Raw genomic sequence first — 20,130 nt, forward strand, 5'->3', positions numbered from 1 at the left:
TTTCATATTTAGGTCTTTCATCCTCTGGTGTCCAGATTTATATTTGGTGCTAGGCCGGAGATTTTTTTTGAATGCTAAGCCAATTTTGCTTTCCGATATTGATTGTGACATATTTTACTACATTGCTGAATTCTACTTGCTGGTATTTTGTTCTAAATTTCCACATATGTTTATAAGTGAGACACCTATAATTTTCCTTTTTCAAACTGACTTTTTCTGGTTTTGATATACAGGTTAGTACTAGTCTTGTAAAATGCATTGGATAGTAACACTTCTTTCTATTCTCTGGAAGAGTTTGTATAAAATTTGAATTATCTATTCCATCTGGGCTTTTTTTGTGGGGTAGAGGGACTTTTAAACTACTTATTTATTTCCTCAGTGGTTATAGGACACCTTGGGTTTTTCTTTTTGAGTAAGTTTTGATAAGTTCTATTTTTTCAAGGAATGCATCGATTTCATCCATGTTTTCAAATTTATTATCATAAAGTTAGTCATAGTATTATCTTTCAAAATCTCTGCTTATGCATTATTTTCGCTTATTTATACTTTTTTCTTGATTAGTTTCACCAAAGGTTTGCCTTTTTTATTATACCATACAAAGGAACAACCTTTGTCTCTGTTAATACTGCCTAATGTATTTTTGCTTTCTATTTTATCTATCGGTTGCTCTTGTCTTTTTCACTCTTCTGTTTTTAGGCTAATTCTCTTAGTCTTTTTCTAACTTAGTTTGGATACTTAGCTTATTGATGTTTAATCTTTTTTTGTGTCTAACATAAGATTTTAAAATAATAACAGCTCTTTTGAGAGACAATTAATATACAAAACAATTCACTAATATGTATGATTCAACATTTTTTGGTGTTTTCACAGGGCTGTGCAACCGTCACCATGATAAATTTTAAAATGTTTTTATCATCTCCCCAGAAAACCCTGTACCTGTTAGCTGTCACTCTCTATTTCTCCTCCACTGCCCCTCCAGCCCTCATCAACCACAATTCTACTTTCTGTCTCTATAGATTTGCCTATGCTAAACATATCATAGAACATAAAAATTTAAGACCATAAATTTCCCTTGTTATACTGTTTTTACTGAATTCCACAAATCTGATCTCTGGTATTTTAATTATTATTCAGTTCTCAGTATTTAAACATTTCCATTATGTTTCCTTTTTTAACTCATGAATTATTTAGAAGCATGTTTTAAAATTTCAAAACACATGGGTTTTTTAAATGTTATCTTGTTCTTATTGATTTCTATCCTAATTGCATTTGGTCAGATAAGATGGTCTTTATGATACAGATTCTTAGAAATTTGTTGAGACTTGCTTTATGGCCAAGTACATGATTAATTATTATAAATGTTCTATGTAGCTTAAAAAGAAAGTGTATTCTCCTATTATTGGGTGCAGGATTCTGTATGTCCATTAAATCAGCTTGTTGATTGCATTGTTCACTATTCTATATCTTTACAATTTTTTTCTCCTTGTCCTTTGAGAACTTTAGAGAAGTACGTTGAATTTTCTCATGTGATTGTTGGTTTGTTCATTTCTTTTTATAGTTCTGTAAGATTTTTCTTTATATATTTTGAGGTTACTTTATTAAATGCCCATACATTTAGAATTATTTTTTTTGGTGAAATGAACCTTTTACCATCATTCAAAAATCTTTTATCTTGAAATAATAATAGATTTACAGGGAGTTGTAAAGATAGTACAGAGAGGTCTTCCATACCTTTCACACAGTTTGTCTCAATGGTTATACCTTACATAACTGTAGTGTGATAACAAAATTAGGAAACTGACATTAGTACAATGTGTGTGTGTAGTTCTACACTATTTTTATCACACTACTGCAATCAAGATATAGAATTATTCCATCACCACAAAGATTTTCTTTGTGCTACCTCTTTCTAGTCGCACACACTCTTCACTCCACCAGACCTTAATGCCTAGCAACCACTAACCTATTCTCCATCTCTATAATTTTTTCATTTCAAGAATGCTATATAAATGGAACCATATGGTATGTGACCTTTTGAGATTGGCTTTTTTTCCCCACTCAGTATAATGCCCTTGAGATTCATTCAAGTTGTTGTGTGTATCAATAGTTCATTCCTTTTTATTGCCAAATAGTATTTCATGATATAGATGTACAGTTTATTTAACCATTCACCTATTTTTATCTTTAATAATGTTCTTTGTCTTAAAATCTATTTTGTCTCATATTAATTTGGCTATGCCAACTTCCTTTTGGTTAGTACTCGTATTGTATATTTTTGTATCCTTTTACTTTATGAGTTTCTGTATACTTATACTTTAGCATGTGGCTGGATTTAAAAAATCTGACAGTATCTTTTAACTACTGACTTTAGCTCGTTTTCACTTATTATGATTACTAATACATGTGAATTATTGTGCTTTCTATTTGTCTTGCTTTTTTGAGAGTCCATTTTTCTCATTTCTTACCTTCTTTTGGATTTTTTTGTTAGTGCATTTTTTCTTTACTGCCTTAGACATTATATACTCTATTATTTTAGTGATCCCTTCTGAAATTTTATCATTCATATCTAACTTAAGTCTAGAGCTAATCAGTATATAAATAATAGGCGACTGCCCCAATTGCAATTAATATGGACTGATATAAACTTATGTTCTTAGGCACCCTCAAAATCTATAATTATCTCTTTGTTCTGATATTGCAGTGTCACCATCAGACCTAAAGTGTTTTCATATTTCAAAGTGTGAGGCTCAATAAGAAACATGAGACATATTGTCATTTATTTTCTTATAAGGAGGACTTAGTGGGAATTATATTTTAAAGGCCTAGGAAGGCTCAGGATTTTCCAGATCATCTATTTTGGTTACCGGTGTTCCCAGTTTCACTGAGGAAATGTAGTCAAGTGGTGAATTCAACTGATAATTACATTTAAGTAATAGACCAATTTCTAAACTCATTCTTCAAGTTGTTTTGGTCTGACAGCTTTAAGTGGAAGGAGATTCTTGTAATAGAATTCTGTAATGGCTCTATTTTGTCTTTTACATTGAATCAGGTATTCCATAATGTAGTCTACTCATTGTTTTCACTGGAAGTTGCTCAGCATCCTTAGAAATAAATATCTGATCCCAACTAATTCTTTCTCTCTATGAAGTCATTCTATAGGAACAACTACCTTGTCATATAAGAACCTATTGTAAGAGGGAAAGCACTCAGTTAATTGTAGGCTATTAGTTTTCAACCCCAGATTGTGGAAGGAGGTCTCATTTGTACTATTCCCATCTTAATCCACGTATCCCATGTTTTCTTGAGACTCTGTTGTTTACTACCCTATTTCTGGCTTACTTTTAGTCTGTAGCCACTTGCTTAAGCACACAAAAGGAATATAAGGAAAGATACTGTGATATATCTTACAAGTGGTAGAAAAATTGAATAACCTGAGCTGATAAAAGGTGGAAACAAGTGCAGCTCTAGGGATTCCAAAAGCAGCAGTTTGTATCATTTCATCCTTGTGCTTTACCACTAAAATAATAGCAATGTATTCTCAGTCCTTGAATTTGCCAGTTCATATTATTAAAGAAAAAGAACATGATCACTTCATGATCCAATTGTTTACCCAGACCAATTAATTAGAGCAAGGAAGACAGGACTATTCAGTGCCAACATGGTTGTGAGGATTGTCCCACTTCACACATGCCTTGGACACACAATGTAAAAAGCAAAAAACTACAGTACAGAATGTCTAATGAATGTTTCACCAGTCACATTTAGGAATAATAGAACAGTATATAGCTGGTGCTTAATTCCTGGTACCCATAATTATTTTGTGACTATATGTTATTATAAGTTAAATCTTTTCAAATAGCTACTCTTCAGACTCAGCCACACCTGGACTGTGCTGTTGATCCCTCACATGGAATGTGATTTAAGATGCAAAACCTCAGACTTCAGGAAATGAAATATTTGCCTATTGTGTGATTCTTAGCTCATTCATAAGGCCAGATTTACATGTCTCTGGGCAGGAATAGGTTTCATCTGAAGTGGATGGAAGTTTCCACTGTTAATCAGAGCAAAGGAAGCTGGGTGGATTACCCTAATAGCTGGGATCGAGCCAAGAGATGCTGATCCATCCATCTTCAGTGTATGAGCTCAGACACCACCTCTGCTTCACCAAGAAGAAGACGTGACTGTTCCAGGATTGACATCTTTTCAGATTCTCCCTACTAAGGGTTCAAACAATCTTGGGTCTAACCTCACCTAGGGTCACCTTGTTAGTACAGCAATGATATTCTTTATTAAACGGCCATGGGTGTGATGTCATATGTTTTACACTGGTCATAGTAAAACCAAGGAAGATCAACCAAGTAAAACCTGGAGTCCTCCATCATCTCTCTCCTAAAAGGAGAAAAAAAGCCAGTGATTTCTTCAGAAAATCCTTGAAAATTCAGATTTTGCTTGAAGGCCCAAGATTTATTGTTGGTGACAAAACAGTCAGTTGTTTTCCTTGAAGTTTCGCACGTTCATTTTTTAAAAAAAATATTTATTTATTTATCTGAGAGAGAGACAGAGAGATAACAGGGGCAGGAGAAGAGGGAGAGGGAGAGAGAGAATCTCAAGCAGACTCCTTGCTGAATGCAGAACCCCATGTGGGCCTTGATCCCACAACCCTGAGATCATCACCTGAGCCGAAATCAAGAGTCAGATGCCAGGTGCCCCTCACACATTCATTTTCAAGAAAATGTCTGCCCCATATCCAAGTCTGAAAAAAAACGGAGATTTTCTGCTAGTCATTCTTTGACGTAAAAATGGTGCTCCATATAAAAAAGCAGCTCATTCAGGGCATAACTCCACCGAGCATGCAAATATATTTTTTGAGACAACCATTGTTTCAAGCTACACAGCAGAAGTGCTTTGTGCACACTTCCCATTTTATCACACAGAATATTAGAAAAAGCATGCTCTCAAGAATGGAGATTTAATAAAATTAATACTTTCATTATAAATAAGTGCTCTTTTCACATTTTTTTATTTTTTTAATTTTTTTTTTATTTATTTGAGAGAGAGAAAGAGAGAGAGCACAAGCAGCGGGAGCAGCAGGTAGAGGGAGAAGCAGGCTCCCCACTGAGCAGGGAGCCCAATGCAGGACTCGATCCCAGGACCCCAGGATCATGACCCGAGCCGAAGGCAGACGCTCACCCGACTGAGCTGCCCAGGCGCCCCTTCATAACATTTTAAAATGAAGCGAGATTTATAAATTTTTTTGTCTGTGCGGCTGTAAAAAAAGTCAATCACTACCAGTATAGTTTGGCTATGCTAAAGCTCTGGCAATTTTACCCACCATTGATTTTGCAGCATTAATGTAAATGTCAACCTAGTGAAAAATAACAAGTACCATGTTCAATTGTTTTGGAAATAATTTTGACCTTACTGTTCCAGGCATCTGCAATGGTTTGTGGATACACTGAGAACCGCTGATGTATAATATGATTGATTCTGTGTAAAAAATACACAGAGATTACAGGAACATCTGAAAGAATTTACCGTTCAGTTGCAGGAGCCTTTTTAGACTGATGCCGCAGACTCTTATATATGGTGAATGTCTTTTCATGCCAATAAGATAGAAGCACATCACAGATTTTAATAGTTGCATAATATTTTACTGGGTGGACATAGCACCTATTGTTTAGCCAGTTCCATAGCATTAGACATTTAAGTTGCTTTTAATTTTTCTCCCTTAGAAACAGTGCTGAAATGAACATCCCTTATGTATTTCTCTGTGTGAAATTATTTGATTATTTCCTTAGGGAAAAAATCCTACAAGTGGAATGGTTTTCTGAAAGTAGGTACATCTTTATAGCTTCTTTTTCCTTTTTCTGTTTGATTTCAAGTTTTTATTTAGATTCTAGTTAGTTAACATATATGGTAAAATTGGTTTCAGGTGTAGGATTTAGTGATTCCTCACTTACATGTAACACCCAGTGCTCAACACAACAAGTGCTCTCCTTAATACGGGTCACCTGTTTAGCCCATCCCCTGCCACCTTCCTCCATCAACCTTCAGTTTGTTATTAAGAGTCTGTTTTCTGGTTTGCCTCTCTTTTTATCCCCTGTGTTCATCTGTTTTGTTTGTTAACTTCCACATATGAGTGAAATCATATGGTATTTGTCTTTCTCTGACAGACTTATTTTGCTTTGCATAATACGCTCTAGCTCCATCCACATTGTTGCAAATGGCAAGATTTCATTCTTTTTGATGGCTGAGTAATATTCCACTATATGTATATACCACTTCTTTATCTATTCATCAGTTGATGGACATTTGGGCTCTTTCCATAGTTATTCTATTGTAGATAATGCTGCTACAAACATCAGGGTGCATGTGACCCTTCAAATCAGTATTTTTGTATTCTTTGGGTAAGTACCTAGTAGTGCAATTGCTGGGTCATAGGGTAGTTTTATTTTTAGCTTTGTGAAGAACCTCCATACTGTTTTCCAGAGTGGCTGCACCGGGTTGCTTTTCCACCAACAGAGTAAGAGGGTTCCCCTTTCTCCCCATCCTCGCCAACATCTGTTGTTTCTTGTGTTGTTAATTTTAACCATTCTGACAGGTGTGAGGTTTTTGATTTGTATTTCCCTCATGATAAATGATGTTGAGCATCTTTTCATGTATCTGTCGGCCATCCGGATGTCTTCTTTGACAAAATGTCTATTCATATCTTCTGTCCATTTCTTAACTGGATTATTTATTTTGGAGGTGTTAAGTTTGATAGGAGCTTTACTAACCCTTTATCAGATATGTCGTTTGCAAATATCTTCTCTCATTCTGTAGGTTGTCTTTTAGTTTTGTTGATTGTTTCCTTCCCTGTGCAGAAGTTTTTATCTTGACGAAGTCCCTGTAGTTCATTTTTTTTTTTGTTTCCCTTGGCTCCCGAGATGTGTCTAGTAAGAAGTTGCTGTGGCCAAGGTCAGAGAGGTTGCTGCCTGTGTTCTCCTCTCTAATATCTTTATAGCTTCTTATGCAGATTACCAAATTGCCGTCCAGATAAATTGTACCAATATATAATACCCATCTGTTCCTTTTCTATGTGACCCCCTCCCAGGAGTGCCCATCTCTATCCTTGTCTCATGTTACCATACACTTGCATAAAAATGAGTGTTCAGTGAGAGGCGTCAGGAAAGCAGGATGGGTTTGAAAAATCTCTAGGACCCTCCCCATTTTCTACTTTCATCGTTTCAGTGGGTCAAGGAGGAGAACAAAGAAGATGCATCTGCTCTTAAATGAATTTAAGGGTGGGGATGGGGTTCCCATAAAGGCCTCACCACTCCCCCTCTTCTAAGAGAAGACAGACCTAGATCTCTAACCCTAGGGAAAAAAACCACTCTTTACACTGAATCATTCTTTCTGTCACAATACTTTGTCTCATTAGAAATAACTCATTTTGGCATTTCGTGGTCACCAGAACTGTCCAAGAAAGAGGGCTTTCTTTATCAGGACCTGCACCAGATCATACAATTCTCCATCTTTGTCAATCTACAGTCAAGTCAGGCAGCAGATCTTGGTTTTTTTTTTTTTTTTTTGGTAAGCATCTGTTGTTTCCACCATTCCTTAACAATTCTTATAGTCACCACCTTATTTCACCCTTTACCGTCTGTTTTGGTTTATCCTAACTTCCTAATAACAGTTCTCATTTCCAGTATTTTTTAAAAAGATGTGATTTATTTATGAGAGAGAGAGAGCGAGCATGAGCAGGGGAGGGGGTGGGGGGGATGGGGTGAGGGAGGAGAGGGGACTGGATTCCAGGACCCTGGGAACATGACCCGAGCCAAAGGCAGACGCTTAACTGACTGAGCCACCCAGGTGCCCCTCATTTTCAGTCTTGATGCCTAACCCCATCCCAGCTCCAATCCATTTTGCACATGGCCACCAGATTATTTTTCCTTTTGTCACAAATGTCCAGTAACTCCCAGGATATGACAGGGTATTTCAATCTCAGCTGGAGAGTCGGGATCTCCTCCCAAATTTCCTCACCCTTGATTTCCACCTTTTTGTCTCATCACTTCTCTTCCCACAGCTTCCATTTCAGGCAAATTGGTTACCTTTTTATCACAGGAACAGATTTCCCACCTCATGACTATCTTCAAACCATTTTCCCCACCTGAAATCTCTTCTGTGTTTTCTCATGCTGTCCCTTCAGAGCCCAGCTTAAAGTTTTCTAGCAACTTCTTCGTTTAACCAGACAGCATTTATTTGACAATGAACATGTGCCCAGGTGCTATTAGTAATCCTTTTGTATTTATGTACCTTATCTCACCAGCTAGATTTAAAAACATGAGAATGCTTTTTTTTTGTCAGTCAAAACATACAACTTTATTGATGATACACAAATGAAGTCTTTGGTGGATAAATTCAAGTCAAAACAAATGACAGAAGTGTAGACTATTTATGATGGACAGGTACACTGTCAATTCACATACAGGAACCAGTAAAAATATTTCCATTCAAGCAGCACGATTAAAGTCACAAATGTATTTTCAGTACAAGAGGACTATTTATTTGGTATTCATAAAATGGTTCAGCTTAAAGCTGGAGACTCACAGATAACATCATTCTGGATGATACATTATTCAAAACTGGCAGCTGAAAGGGTCCCTTTACTACATGAACAAGTGGAAAAGCAGTAACTTTCAATTTTCATTGCTTCCGGACTGGAAAATCAAGAAATTTCTTCAAGTCTTTTGAGAGCACATAGCCAATCAGAATTTGTCCACTAGTTTTATAACTTTCACTTTCACCAAGAGGTCATGGTGATCGGCTAAGGCTCGAATTTTCTTAACGCACACTCCAGATGTAGTGCATAAGTAAAAAAGGGAACCTTTATTGAATTCTCTGTAGTTGAATACTTCTGCTCTGAGATTGTCATAGATGATCTCAAACAGAGTAAGGGCATTAATAAGAATTTCTGATTCCACGTAAGAATTATAAAGGGAACTAAAGGATGATGGCACTTGGGTGCTGAGCAGTTTTTTTAACATATCTGGATTTTCAGCAAAATTCGAAAGTATTTTCAAAATCTCAACTTTGATTTTTCCACCTCCCTGAGATAACAAACGGAAAAAGTTTGCAATGGAGTTGACAAGCAGGTGCTGGTAGTCATTGGTAATAGTCATGTTTGTTAAAAATTTTAGTCCAACTACCTGTACTGCTGAGTTCAAGTTAGAGGCCATGATATCATCCATCACTTTATTCATGTATACCTGAAGTCGGCCCTGATTTTCATAGTTCTCACTCAGGTTATTCATGGCCATTAAGGCTTTTTCCTTAATGTGGGGATCGGTTTTGTTGATCATGTTTGCAATAATTGGGAGGCCTCCCAACTTGCGAATTGTGTCTTGGTTGCATGAATAATTGGCATTGTTGCTCAGAGTGAGCAAAGCTACCTGTTGGATGAAAGGATCATCCGATTTCTGAAGCAAAGCAAGGACTTTCCTGAGGTCTCGGACACCGAGAATCTCATCTATTTCATAAGGAAAGGGGCGCTTCTGCATGGGAACAGGTCTCCTCCCTCTCCCTCTCTGCTGGGTTTCAGGCTCAGAGTCTGACTCCGACTCCGTGTCAGTCCACCCGGACTCCCCTTCTTCAGAATCGGGGACCTCTGCCAGGAAAGCCTGGCCCCCATTCACCGAGGCTGCAGCAGCTGCTGCAGCCCCATCCCCGGGTCGGAAGCCCAGCCCCAATTCATCTACTTCCACCTTGTTTTTCTTGCCCTTGCCCTTGCCCCCAGTTCGAGACCTGGTTCCCTTGGCTCCGCCTTTGGGTACAGCTCCAGTCGCTGACCCGGTCTTAGGTATAGCGCCGGTATGAGCCCCAGGGGTCGCTTTCTTGGAAGGAGCTGCTGTTCTGGGGGATCCTGAAGTCCCAGGAGCTTCTGCAGCCCCAGTAGGCACTGTTGCCCCAGAAGGCATTGCAGCCCCAGAAGGCACTGGCGCGGCAGGCGGCGTTGCGGGTACAGGAGCCTCAGCAACCTCTGTAGGAGCTGCCGCCTCGGTAGGTGCTGGTGCCCTGGGAAGCACCGCTGGCGCCCCCGGAGCCTCTGCTGTGCCAGGAGCCTCTGGCAGTTTGGGAGCCCTTGCCACTGTGGGGGCTTCTGCAGCCACCGAAGCCTCTGCCTCCCTGGGGGGTGGTGCCACTGAGGAAGCTGTTGTGGCCCCAACTGCTGGTTCAGCCTGAGGCCCAACCCCTGCCCCTTCGGCCTCCTGGACCTGATTTCCTGCCCCACTCTGAGCCTCAGCACTGGATACAGCGGGGGCCGCTGCCTCAGCTCCAGCTGCGTCCAGAGCAGAGGCTTCATCCTGGGCCCTGTCCTCTGCCCGAGTACGGACTGGGGTTGGAGGACCGAATCCTGGCCCAAGGTCGATTGTGAATCCAGCCCTTAGTCCGGCTCTAGCCCTGGCTCCAGTCCCAGCCACAGCCCTGGTCTTGGGCTTGGCCATTCTCTTCTTTGTCTGGTTTCTTCCCCTGGCATATTTGTAGACACAGTACCAGGCACTAGCCCCAATCACTATCCCGGCGGCGACGCAGCCAGCATCTCGAACTCGGCTCATGGTGCGGCTGGAGTAATTCTCTGATCCAGGGCGTGTAGCTGGCTTGCCTAAACGGGATGTGTGCACGTCTGGGCGAGGCACTTCCACTCAGGCTCACAGGTTTCCCCCAGGCTGCAAGCCGAGCAGGACCTGGGAGAAAAGACAGAAACGAAACTTAAGGCTCCGGCTCACTTTGTGGTAACCAGGCCTATGGAGAGGAGAGCTTGGAAACAAAAGGCTTGGTGAGTGGGTGAGTACCCAGGCACAGGTGTCAAGGCCTGCGTTTGTGGATACAGGACCCAGGTTATTGAAGGTTTTCTACAGCTTCATCCCTAGCTGGCCCTACCCAATGCCAATACACAATTTCCCAGCACCTACATGGGGGATGAGAGGCAGTATGGACCTTAGGAAAGCTGGTGGAGGACAGGAAAAACAGTAGAGATCCCCCAGATGCTGCTCTGATCCCCCCACAGTCACCCCCAAGAGTTCCCAGATGGTGGTCATGCACATACCAACCTGCTGGGAGCAGGAGCAGTTTACTTTTTTCCACCAGGCTTGTACTTGTGCAGGGCCCCCAATTCAGACAGACCTAAAGAGAGAGTCCAGAAAGGGCTGTGTTGGGGGTCTGTGGTAGATGGATTCCATTTCCTTTCCTGATTTGAATCCTTACGGGCCAAGTTTTCCCCTCTCAGGGATCCTCTTTCCCTCCTTAACCCTTCCTCCTCAAACCATTAATCAAGAAGGCGGATGCCACACCCCTTTCTCTGCACCAAAAAGGACAGGCCCAAGGCAAGGGAGTCTTGTGAAGAGGGAGAAGATGGGGGAAGAGGAGCCTCTGGTCTCAGACTCTGCTCTGGTTTCTGCCATACCCACACCGGGGGTTCCCAGACAGTTTCCATCCCCCACACTGACCTCCAAGGATTCGGGGCCGTTTCCTCTTCCTTCAGCTCAGTGAAAGCTTCATCCTAAGGACAGACTGAAGGGTAGAAATACAGACACCAGACGTTGGAGACTGAGAGCCCGATGGATGGAGACCCAGTACATAAGTCCCCATACCTGCCTTCTAGCATTTGCGTACCAGCATGACAACCTCTCCATTCCCTCTACTCTTCTCACCCCTCCCATCCCACACCAATCTCCCCCCCTGCTGCGCAGGCTCCCCAGGCGCTCAACCCCTCCTTCCTTTTGCCCCGCCCCGCCCGTCCGCCATTTCTCCGGGACACACAGCCACACCCCTTCTCCTGCACCGAAGCGGGAGGGGGCGGGGCGAGGGTGCAGCAAAAACTGGATGGGACGCGGGGTGAGGGATTACTGCCAAACAATCTAGTGTCTTCCTCCCAGGACCACCCGTCCTTCAGCCCCCAGGCCCCAGACCTAGCATAAGCCTGCAGAACAGGGGCCCCGATGTCTGACCTTTCGGTTTGAGGGTCGTGATTTTCCACTGTTTCTCCGTTCTGGGCTCCGCCTCCCACCCCCCACCCAAATCCCCTAATAACCGCCATGACTTCCCTCCGGCGTACCAGAACTCCTTTTCCAGGACTGAATAAACGGGGATGAAGGGCTGTGTGGGTTGGAGGTGTCTGGAAAGCAGTCTGGGAGTTAGCACAGCGGTTTAATACCAAATTCTCTCAGGGTCCCCCCCCTCCTGTGAAGCCCAGACAGCGCCAAACCCGCCATCTCCCCTACAGAGGCTGGCACACCCATTTTCCAGCACCCCCAAAGGACAGGGGGCCGGCCGGGGAGGGAGAGGAAAGTGGACGGGTGGTCGGAGGAGGTATCTGCAAAGAGAGGGTGAGAGTGAACGGGCCGGGCCGGCTTGTTTCCAAACTGCGTCCCCTCCGGTCACCCTTGCCCAACCGCCCCGCTGGCCTTATATGCTCTGCCACGTTTATTTCTCTTCCCTCCTCCTCTCAAAACAGGACGGGATGTGGGGTGCGGGGCCTGAGTGTCAAAAACAAAACCAGAAAACACTGACGGCGAGAGGAAGTGAACGGATTCTCCGCAAGTATATCAGAGTCTTTAGGCTCCCCCCTCCCCCTCTCCCTGCCGCCCACCAAAATGAGCTGCGACTGAGCGCGGGGATCTGGAAAGCCGGCCTGGGGCGGGCGAGGCAGAGGCACCCGCGGCCTCAGACTCCCGCTTCTCTGAGCTACCCCTTTCAGGAGTGCCAGGCTATGCCCACCCTCACACCCACCTGCCCGGATCTGGGGGGAATTTTCTCCTCCTCCTCCTCGCCTGGGTTAAACGCACGGCAGTGCGCAGCGCAAGAGAGTTGGTACCCAGAGGAGGACGGAGGACGGCAGTCAGGGCTTTAAGTACCTTTGCCCACGTCAGCTCCTGGTCACGTGAGGGCTGCATCGCCAGTAAGCGTGGGTCCCCAATTTCCACTCCCACCGAGAGCACGAGCCCCCTCCTTTAGCCCCACTACCACCTCACCCCACCACATCAGGTCCTGTCACTCATTTTTTTTTTTTTTGTCTTTGTAGTCCCAGAGGGCAGAAGTAGCCCCTTCTCCCTGTGTTAGATTTGCCTTTTTCGAGATACCGGGATGGGATGCATCTTCTTGGAGGGCTATTGGCAAGTTTTACTTTTGTGTGTGTGTTGGGGAATTGTTTCATTCTTTCCTGAGCAACTGGACACTCTCTCCTCACTCCACCTTCAATCCCCCATCCCCTAGTACCCACCGTTTCCCTTGCAGTTGGGCCTGCGTTCCAGTATAGGTAAGAGGCAGAGTGTCAGAAAGGAGGCAAGGAGTGGGAATGGGGTCTGTATTTTTGTAACACTTCTCTGATTTGTTTTTAAAGCGATCACCATCCTTGATTTTTACAGTAAGAAAATACCAGTGTGGGAAGCAGCAACAAAAAAGAGCTGCCTGATTTATAGAGAAGATTTCCCACTGATATTGGAAGGCACCATTAATTTTGGTTAATTTTTACCACACAGAAAATGAATTCTATTGGCCCCATAGGAAATAGTTTTCAAAACATGCTAAGGTATTTGAACGTCTAAAAATGGAATTTTCCTCAACAAGATAAGCATGTTTTCATGTGATCTGTAAATTGATCCATGGAGAGATGTTCAGTTGTCCAATCTTATTTATTTTGGACAAATAATATCCTACTTTTTCTCCTTCTGGGACAGCTTTTAAGTTGGATAAATAAATGATCCTGTCTTGTTCTGTTAGAGAAACACATTTATTTAATGTTCCCAAACCATTGCTGACTGCTGTGTGAACCTCCTGTAATTTGATGGCTGTAACCATGACAGTTTTGAACACCTGTCCCTGGATTAGGTTCCAGTTTCGTGATTCAGCTCTGGGCAAAAGGAAGAGCTGTTAGGAGGAGGAAAGGACAAAAGTGAGGGATGCAGAGGTGGCCAAATTCCCCCGTTTTGTCAAGGGTGGGGTAGATGCTGACCCTCTCCCTCCTCCCAGATTCCAGAGCCTGCTACTCCCTGCAGTCAGCCACTTGACTCTGTCGCTCGCTCTAGAAGTACACAAGGACAGGTGAGCAAGATGGTAAATGCCACCTTTACTCAGGGGACCAACTTGAGTAACTGTCTTTGGCTTCTTCGCTTTCTCCCTCCCTCCCCCGAATTCGCACAGATGTAACTCAGGGATACATAGAAGGGACTGCTGTTGCCACAGAGCCCTGCAGCTGTGGGTTTCCGCGAAGAAAAAGTGATTGCTGGCGGGGGAAGCGCCCAGGTCGGCCCGCTCTGCCCTCATTCCTCATTCATGGCGCCTGAGTTAACCTTGCTCAACGCTGTCTGCTGCTGCTACCACCTGACCTGGGCGGTGCAGCCAGCTGGGCCTCTTACCTCTGGCCTCCTTGCCACGGGGCACCCAGGGAGAACCTAGCCTTGCTGCAGGGTCGCTGCCTGCAGCCCACACCCGCTTTGCTGCCCCCTAAGCCAAATGTATGCCAGGGGCCCAGGGAGTCTCCCCACTGACCATACTGATGAACCTAGAGTAGGCTTTCTCAACCTGCCGCCTCTGTGCGGTACCTGAACCTGTGCACAAGGTTTTGTTTGTGAGTGGATGCGTGGTTAAGTGCATTTTTGGGGGGAGGGGGATAGAGGTCACTGACCTCATCAGTTTCTGAAAGGCTCTGTGACTGCTCCCCTAAATATTAAGAACTGATACAATGGCCTAGAGAGTGCTATATATAATAATCCAGATTAGGAAACTCTTGTTTTTTTTCTTTTCTGGTGATAAAAAGTAACATATATTAATGGTTAAAATATTCAGAATAATAAAGAAATATATAAAGTATACAGAGAAAGAGCTCTGCGTGCGATATCTTTTCCACTCTCAGCCACTGCTAAAAATTCCCATTGTCTTTTTTATGCACATATTAGTAGGTGCATTTGTGGTTATTAATCAAGTTCCAGATTAAGCAACAGTAAACACATAATAAGCATTTGGAATTTGTATTGTAATTGTAGTAAGTCTGCAAATTAAATTGAAAAACACTAACATCTTAAAATTGAGACTTCCCCTCCAGGAATATGGTATGTCTCCATTTTGTTCAGATCTATTTTTGTGTTTGTTAATCAAATTCCATAAGTTTCTTCAGCTAAATAATTCCTATTACTTGTTAGGTTTTTCCTAGGTATTTAGTAGCCTTTGTTGCTGAAATACTCTTCTTTCTCCAGTTATAATTTCTGATAGGGAACTTTCTGCTTAAGGAACATGTTCTACTATTGTGTATTTATTTTATATCTGCCAATTTTTGTGATCTATCTTATTAATTCCAATAGTTTTCAGGTGATACTTTGGTTTTTCCAGGTATTTATACATGATCATCTGCAAACGATGATTTTTTTCATTTCTTCCTTTCCAATATTTATACCTTTTTTCTTTTCTTTTCTGCATGTGCTATGTTGGTCAGAGCCTCAGGAACTATGTTGAGTAATGGTGGTGGCTAACAGCCTCCTGATCTTATTCTTGAAGAAAATGGGCAGGCCTCTTTTGTTTTATTATTTAGTGTAAATTTTGTTCTTTCTGACATATTGTCTCCTTTTTTCTTTTTCTTTTTTTAACATGTATGAAGAAATGTTTTAATGAGTGGCGAGAGGTCTTACAAAATTTTTCGGGTTGACAATTTTGCCATAAAACTAAATTACTAAAGCCTCATAGAACATTTGAAAAATACAAAAAAATAGAGACACAAATTAATATTCCCCATAACACTTCCATATAGAGATTGCCACATTTTGATGTCTTCATATCCAACCTTTTTCTCCACGCATTAAATAATTGCATCATTGAGTTCCAATTTTCAGATAGTTTCTGATTATGAAAATACTTGCTCACTGTAAAAATGCAGAAAAAGATAGATTAGTAAAGACAAATTACTTATGGCCTTACTACCTGAAGTGCCCCCAACAAGGTTCTCAATGGCAATACCCAAAAAGTGATACTGGCTAGGGAGAGAAGGACATAACTAGAAAGCCTGGAAATAGGATACATTGTCAATAAGGAGTTGTGTTTACCAGGGTTATTCTCTCCTTTTTTCAAGGTTATTTTCACTTACGTTTACCAGTACTGAAACAACAACAACAACAACAACAAAACAATGAAAAGAAATAATGTCAGTGAGTGGAGCCAAGTCATAAGTTCTGTGGTCTTGGTAGCCCACAAGGAGTGAGGAATCTGCCACGTCAGAAGATCTTCTGATCACATGAAAAAATGTTCAAAATCATTAGCCATCAGGGAAATTCAAATCAAAACCACACTGAGATACCACCTTACGCCAGTTAGAATGGCAAAAATTGACAAGGCAAGAAATAACAATTGTTAGAGAGGATGTGGAGAAAGGGGATCCCTCCTACGTTGTTGGTGGGAATGCAAGTTGTTACAGCCACTCTGGAAAACAGTGTGGAGGTCCCTTAAAAAGTTAAAAATAGAGCTACCCTATGATCCAGCAATTGCACTACTGGGTATTTACCCCAAAGATACAGACGTAGTGAAGAGAAGGGCCATATGCACCCTAATGTTCATAGCAGCATTGTCCACAATAGCTAAATCGTGGAAGGAGCCGAGATGCCCTTCAACAGATGACTAGATTAAGAAGATGTGGTCGATATATGCAATGGAATATTACTCAGCTACCAAGAAGAACGATTTCTCAACATTTGCTGCAACATGGACGGCACTGGAGGAGATAATGCTAAGTGAAATAAGTCAAGCAGAGAAAGACAATTATCATATGGTTTCACTCATCCATGGAACATAAGAAGCAGGAAGATCGGTAGGAGAAGAAAGGGATAAAGAAAGGGGGGTAATCAGAAGGGGGAATGAAGCATGAGAGACTATGGACTCTGAGAAACAAACTGAAGGCTTCAGAGGGGAGGGGGCTGGGGGACTGGGATAGACCAGTGATGGGTAGTAAGGAGGGCACGTATTTCATGGTGCACTGGGTGTTATACGCAACTAATGAATCATCGAACTTTACATCAAAAACCAGGGTTGTACTGTATGGTGACTAACATAATATAATCAAAAATATTATTATATAAAAAAAGAAGATCTTCTGATATATTCTTTATCAGGAGAAGGACATTTTGTTTTATATCTGATTTAATATAACCAAGTATGATTTGTTAAATTATGTATAATTCTTTACTGCATAAACTAAGTTTCCTCCTATTCCTATTTTACTAACATTTTTAAATATTCAGAAATGGCTAAGTTTATCAAATACTTTGATTGAAAGGTTTCCTTTCTCTTTTGGTTTGCTGTTGCAATGAATGATTTAGATAGACTAGGTTCCCTGCCACTCTAGTCTCCCTATACTCTATTCTCAACACATCCCTCAAGTTCAAACTCTGCCCTCCCCCCCACACTTCCCCTGATGTTTAGAGTAAATGCAAATGTCCTTACTATAACTTACAAGACCCTACTCTCTTCAATCTTATTCTCTCTCTGCTTCATCTTCTATTATTCTCTCTCTAGCTCAAGCCATACTGGTTTCCTTGATGTTATTGGAATATACTGGGCTTGTTGCTTCACAGAGCCTTTTCATTTCCTTGTTCTCCTCCCTAGGACATTCTTATCCAAAATATCACCATACTTAGATTCCTCATTGAATTCAAGTCTTTACTCAAAGGTTACCTTCCTAGTGATTCCTTCTCGGGTTACACTATCTAAATGTTCAACCCATCTCAACTTTTCATATCTTCCTTTCTTGCCTTTATTTTTTTTTTCTTTTTAGTAGGTATCACTAACAATGTGCTATATATTTTATTTATCTTGTTTGTTGTTTGTCTCTCTGACTATAATGTAAGGGCCATGAGATTAGAGATCGAGGTCTCTTTTATTCACTGCTGTAACTACAACATCAAGAACAATGCATGGCATGTAGTAAGTGCTCAGTAAATGTGTTGAATAAATGAATGAATGGCCTTCCAACACTGAACAACTCTCTTGCATTCCAGAAATAAAGCTTACATGGCTCTACCATATTAGTATATTTGTAAACCCTCAGATAACTGATTCACTAAATCAGGATCTTGTCATGTGACAAGTTGTAGAAGAAATTAAGTTTGATTTGAATGGCATGTGCAAAACTCATTATGCAGTATGATTGTTTATGATACATGTCATTTTTTAAGTGAATCTTTTTTTCCTTTAATGAACATAGTTCTATCATTTTTTCTGATAATAAAAAGGACGCATACTTAGAGGTTAAAATAAGAAACAGAATAAGGCTAACAAGAAAATAATAAAATTCATTTTTTCTTTCCGCTCCCTTTCCAGATACCCCTTCCCCCAACCCCATTTCCAGGTATTTTCGGGACTACAGACGGGAACCTTAAGGATTCCAAAGAAACAAGGTGGAGGGAGCAGAGAAAAGGATGGGACCATTCCTCCAGAGAAGCAATACACTCGGCCAGGGCTACAGGAGAAGATGCTGCCCCTTCCAGTAATCAGAAAGACAACACATTTGTTGGCTGTGCAGAGACTTAAAAAAAGCGACAGTGGCCAGGCGGCGCGGTGGTGGTGGGGAAGGGGCGGGTCGTCCTCCTCTTTGCTTATAATAGGAGGGGAAATTTGGGACCCGAACTCACCAGTGACGTAGCCTCACGTGACCAGGAGCCTATGTACTGAAGTCTTGGTCTAGACAGAGGTTCGGCTCAGGTAACCAGCTCCCTATTTCCTTGGAGGTGGCGTGATTGTGGGCAAGGACGGAGGACAAGGGGGATGAGGAGGAAACCGGTCCTGATTCCTGTCTGTCGGTGTGCGGGTGGGTGTTGATTGAAGACTCCTGGAGTGAGGGTGGAGGGTAGCAATCACAACTGCTTCTGTGTTTCCCCATGGGAACACCCGAACCGAGCCTCTTTTTCGTGCCTTGTAAAAGGCAGGACCGTACCAGCAGCAGAAATGGTTGGCTTAGGTGACTGGAGAGGCAGAGGGGAGGAAGCGGTTATCAGGGAGCAAAGAGATGGGGGAACTGGGAGGTGGGAAACAGGTCTGACAGCCTGGCTCTGGAACAGGGAAATGTCGGGGTTCGGACCCACATTCGGGTGTTAGCCCATCCACCGGAGCATTGAGGCTCCGCATCTCCTGTTCTTGTCTGCTTGTGACTTTGGTCTATGTCCGCTGGTCCATCCATTGATGGTGGGGTGGGGATGAAAAAGAAGAAGCCCAACGCCTCATTTCCTTTTTCCCTCCTCCCCAAACACCCACGCCCCTGTCCCTTAGGTCCCACTTGACTGCTGTGTCGGACTCCCGCCTCCAAGGCGCTCTCGCTAGCCTGGGAGAGACCCCTGAGATATCCGTGGCAGCTGCAGCATGGGCCGTGCCCAGAATTTGGGCTTGATGGCAGCGGGACTGGTGATCGGGACTGGCACCTGGTACTACATATACCAACTGACCTGTGGTGGAGAGCAGAACAAGAAACCAGCTGATTCAAAAGACATTAATCCTGCCTACAAAAAGTTTAGAAAGTACAGAAAACTATAAGGAAGAAAAAAAATAAGCCATCAATAATTATCATTCCTTGTCTTTCTCTCTGTGTAAGAATGTGGATGTGGGTGTTTAATATTGCATCATACTGTATATGTTATCCTGGAATTATTTTTTTCAGGTAGCATAGCAGGAGTTGCCTTTTCTTAGTTAATGAAAATGCCTCACAAACATTCTGGCAATAGATTTTTTTCATAATAACAAAATATAATAATATTACTCTTCCTCTTTTGCTGACCTTTCATGTAGTGGGTATGAAACTTAGTTGTCAGACTCAGGTGTAAAAAAATATTAGACGTTTTCATTTTCTAAAAAATATGTAGACTAAACTAAACTATCCACAAGGGGATATCTTTCCACATTAGTTATAGCGGTGATACCTATTATCCAAGTTTCCAGGTGGGCCAGTTAGGCAACTTCTGTGCCATGCTTGGCATAAAGGACGCAGGAATTTGGTGAGGTTGGGAGCCCTGGGTAGGACCCAGGTCATCAACCTTGAGTTTCTACTCTTTTCTCTGGGCTGCCAGGGACCAGGCTAGAGGTCCCGTTTGCTCAAGGGACTCAAAGACCTCTCTCTTTCCCTCT

The 20,130-nt window shown here is 42.2% G+C and overlaps 1 protein-coding gene and 1 long non-coding RNA gene across 6 annotated transcripts; one reads left to right on the plus strand and one right to left on the minus strand.

Moving 5' to 3' along the window:
* Positions 1-8,332: 8,332 nt before the first annotated feature.
* On the minus strand, positions 8,333-13,327 carry ARMCX2 (armadillo repeat containing X-linked 2). 5 transcript variants are annotated; one of them, XM_040621128.1, is made up of 4 exons: positions 12,769-13,327; positions 11,487-11,550; positions 11,091-11,163; positions 8,333-10,724 (listed from the first exon to the last, which is right to left on the minus strand). In XM_040621128.1, the coding sequence occupies exon 4, from the start codon at positions 10,593-10,595 to the stop codon at positions 8,748-8,750; it is 1,848 nt and encodes a 615-aa protein (XP_040477062.1). In that variant the 5' UTR covers positions 10,596-10,724; positions 11,091-11,163; positions 11,487-11,550; positions 12,769-13,327; the 3' UTR covers positions 8,333-8,747. The 5 variants fall into 5 exon arrangements, with proteins under 5 accessions (XP_040477062.1, XP_040477063.1, XP_040477064.1 ...); XM_040621129.1 differs by having other exon boundaries at positions 11,087-11,163; XM_040621130.1 differs by lacking the exon at positions 12,769-13,327 and adding an exon at positions 12,095-12,602.
* A 3,462-nt stretch (positions 13,328-16,789) lies between these two features.
* Positions 16,790-19,753, plus strand: LOC121100479. Its single transcript, XR_005832254.1, has 3 exons — positions 16,790-16,828; positions 18,337-18,717; positions 19,282-19,753. It is a non-coding gene; the product is annotated as an uncharacterized LOC121100479 (long non-coding RNA).
* Positions 19,754-20,130: the final 377 nt, after the last annotated feature.

This window comes from Ursus maritimus, unplaced genomic scaffold, assembly GCF_017311325.1.
Source record: "Ursus maritimus isolate PB19 unplaced genomic scaffold, ASM1731132v1 scaffold_4, whole genome shotgun sequence".
Classification (NCBI taxonomy): Eukaryota; Metazoa; Chordata; class Mammalia; order Carnivora; family Ursidae; genus Ursus; species Ursus maritimus.

Coding starts and splice junctions, on each gene's coding strand:
- ARMCX2 (XM_040621132.1), bottom strand. CDS start 10,595: ATGAGCCGAGTTCGAGATGCTGGCTGCGTCGCCGCCGGGATAGTGATT.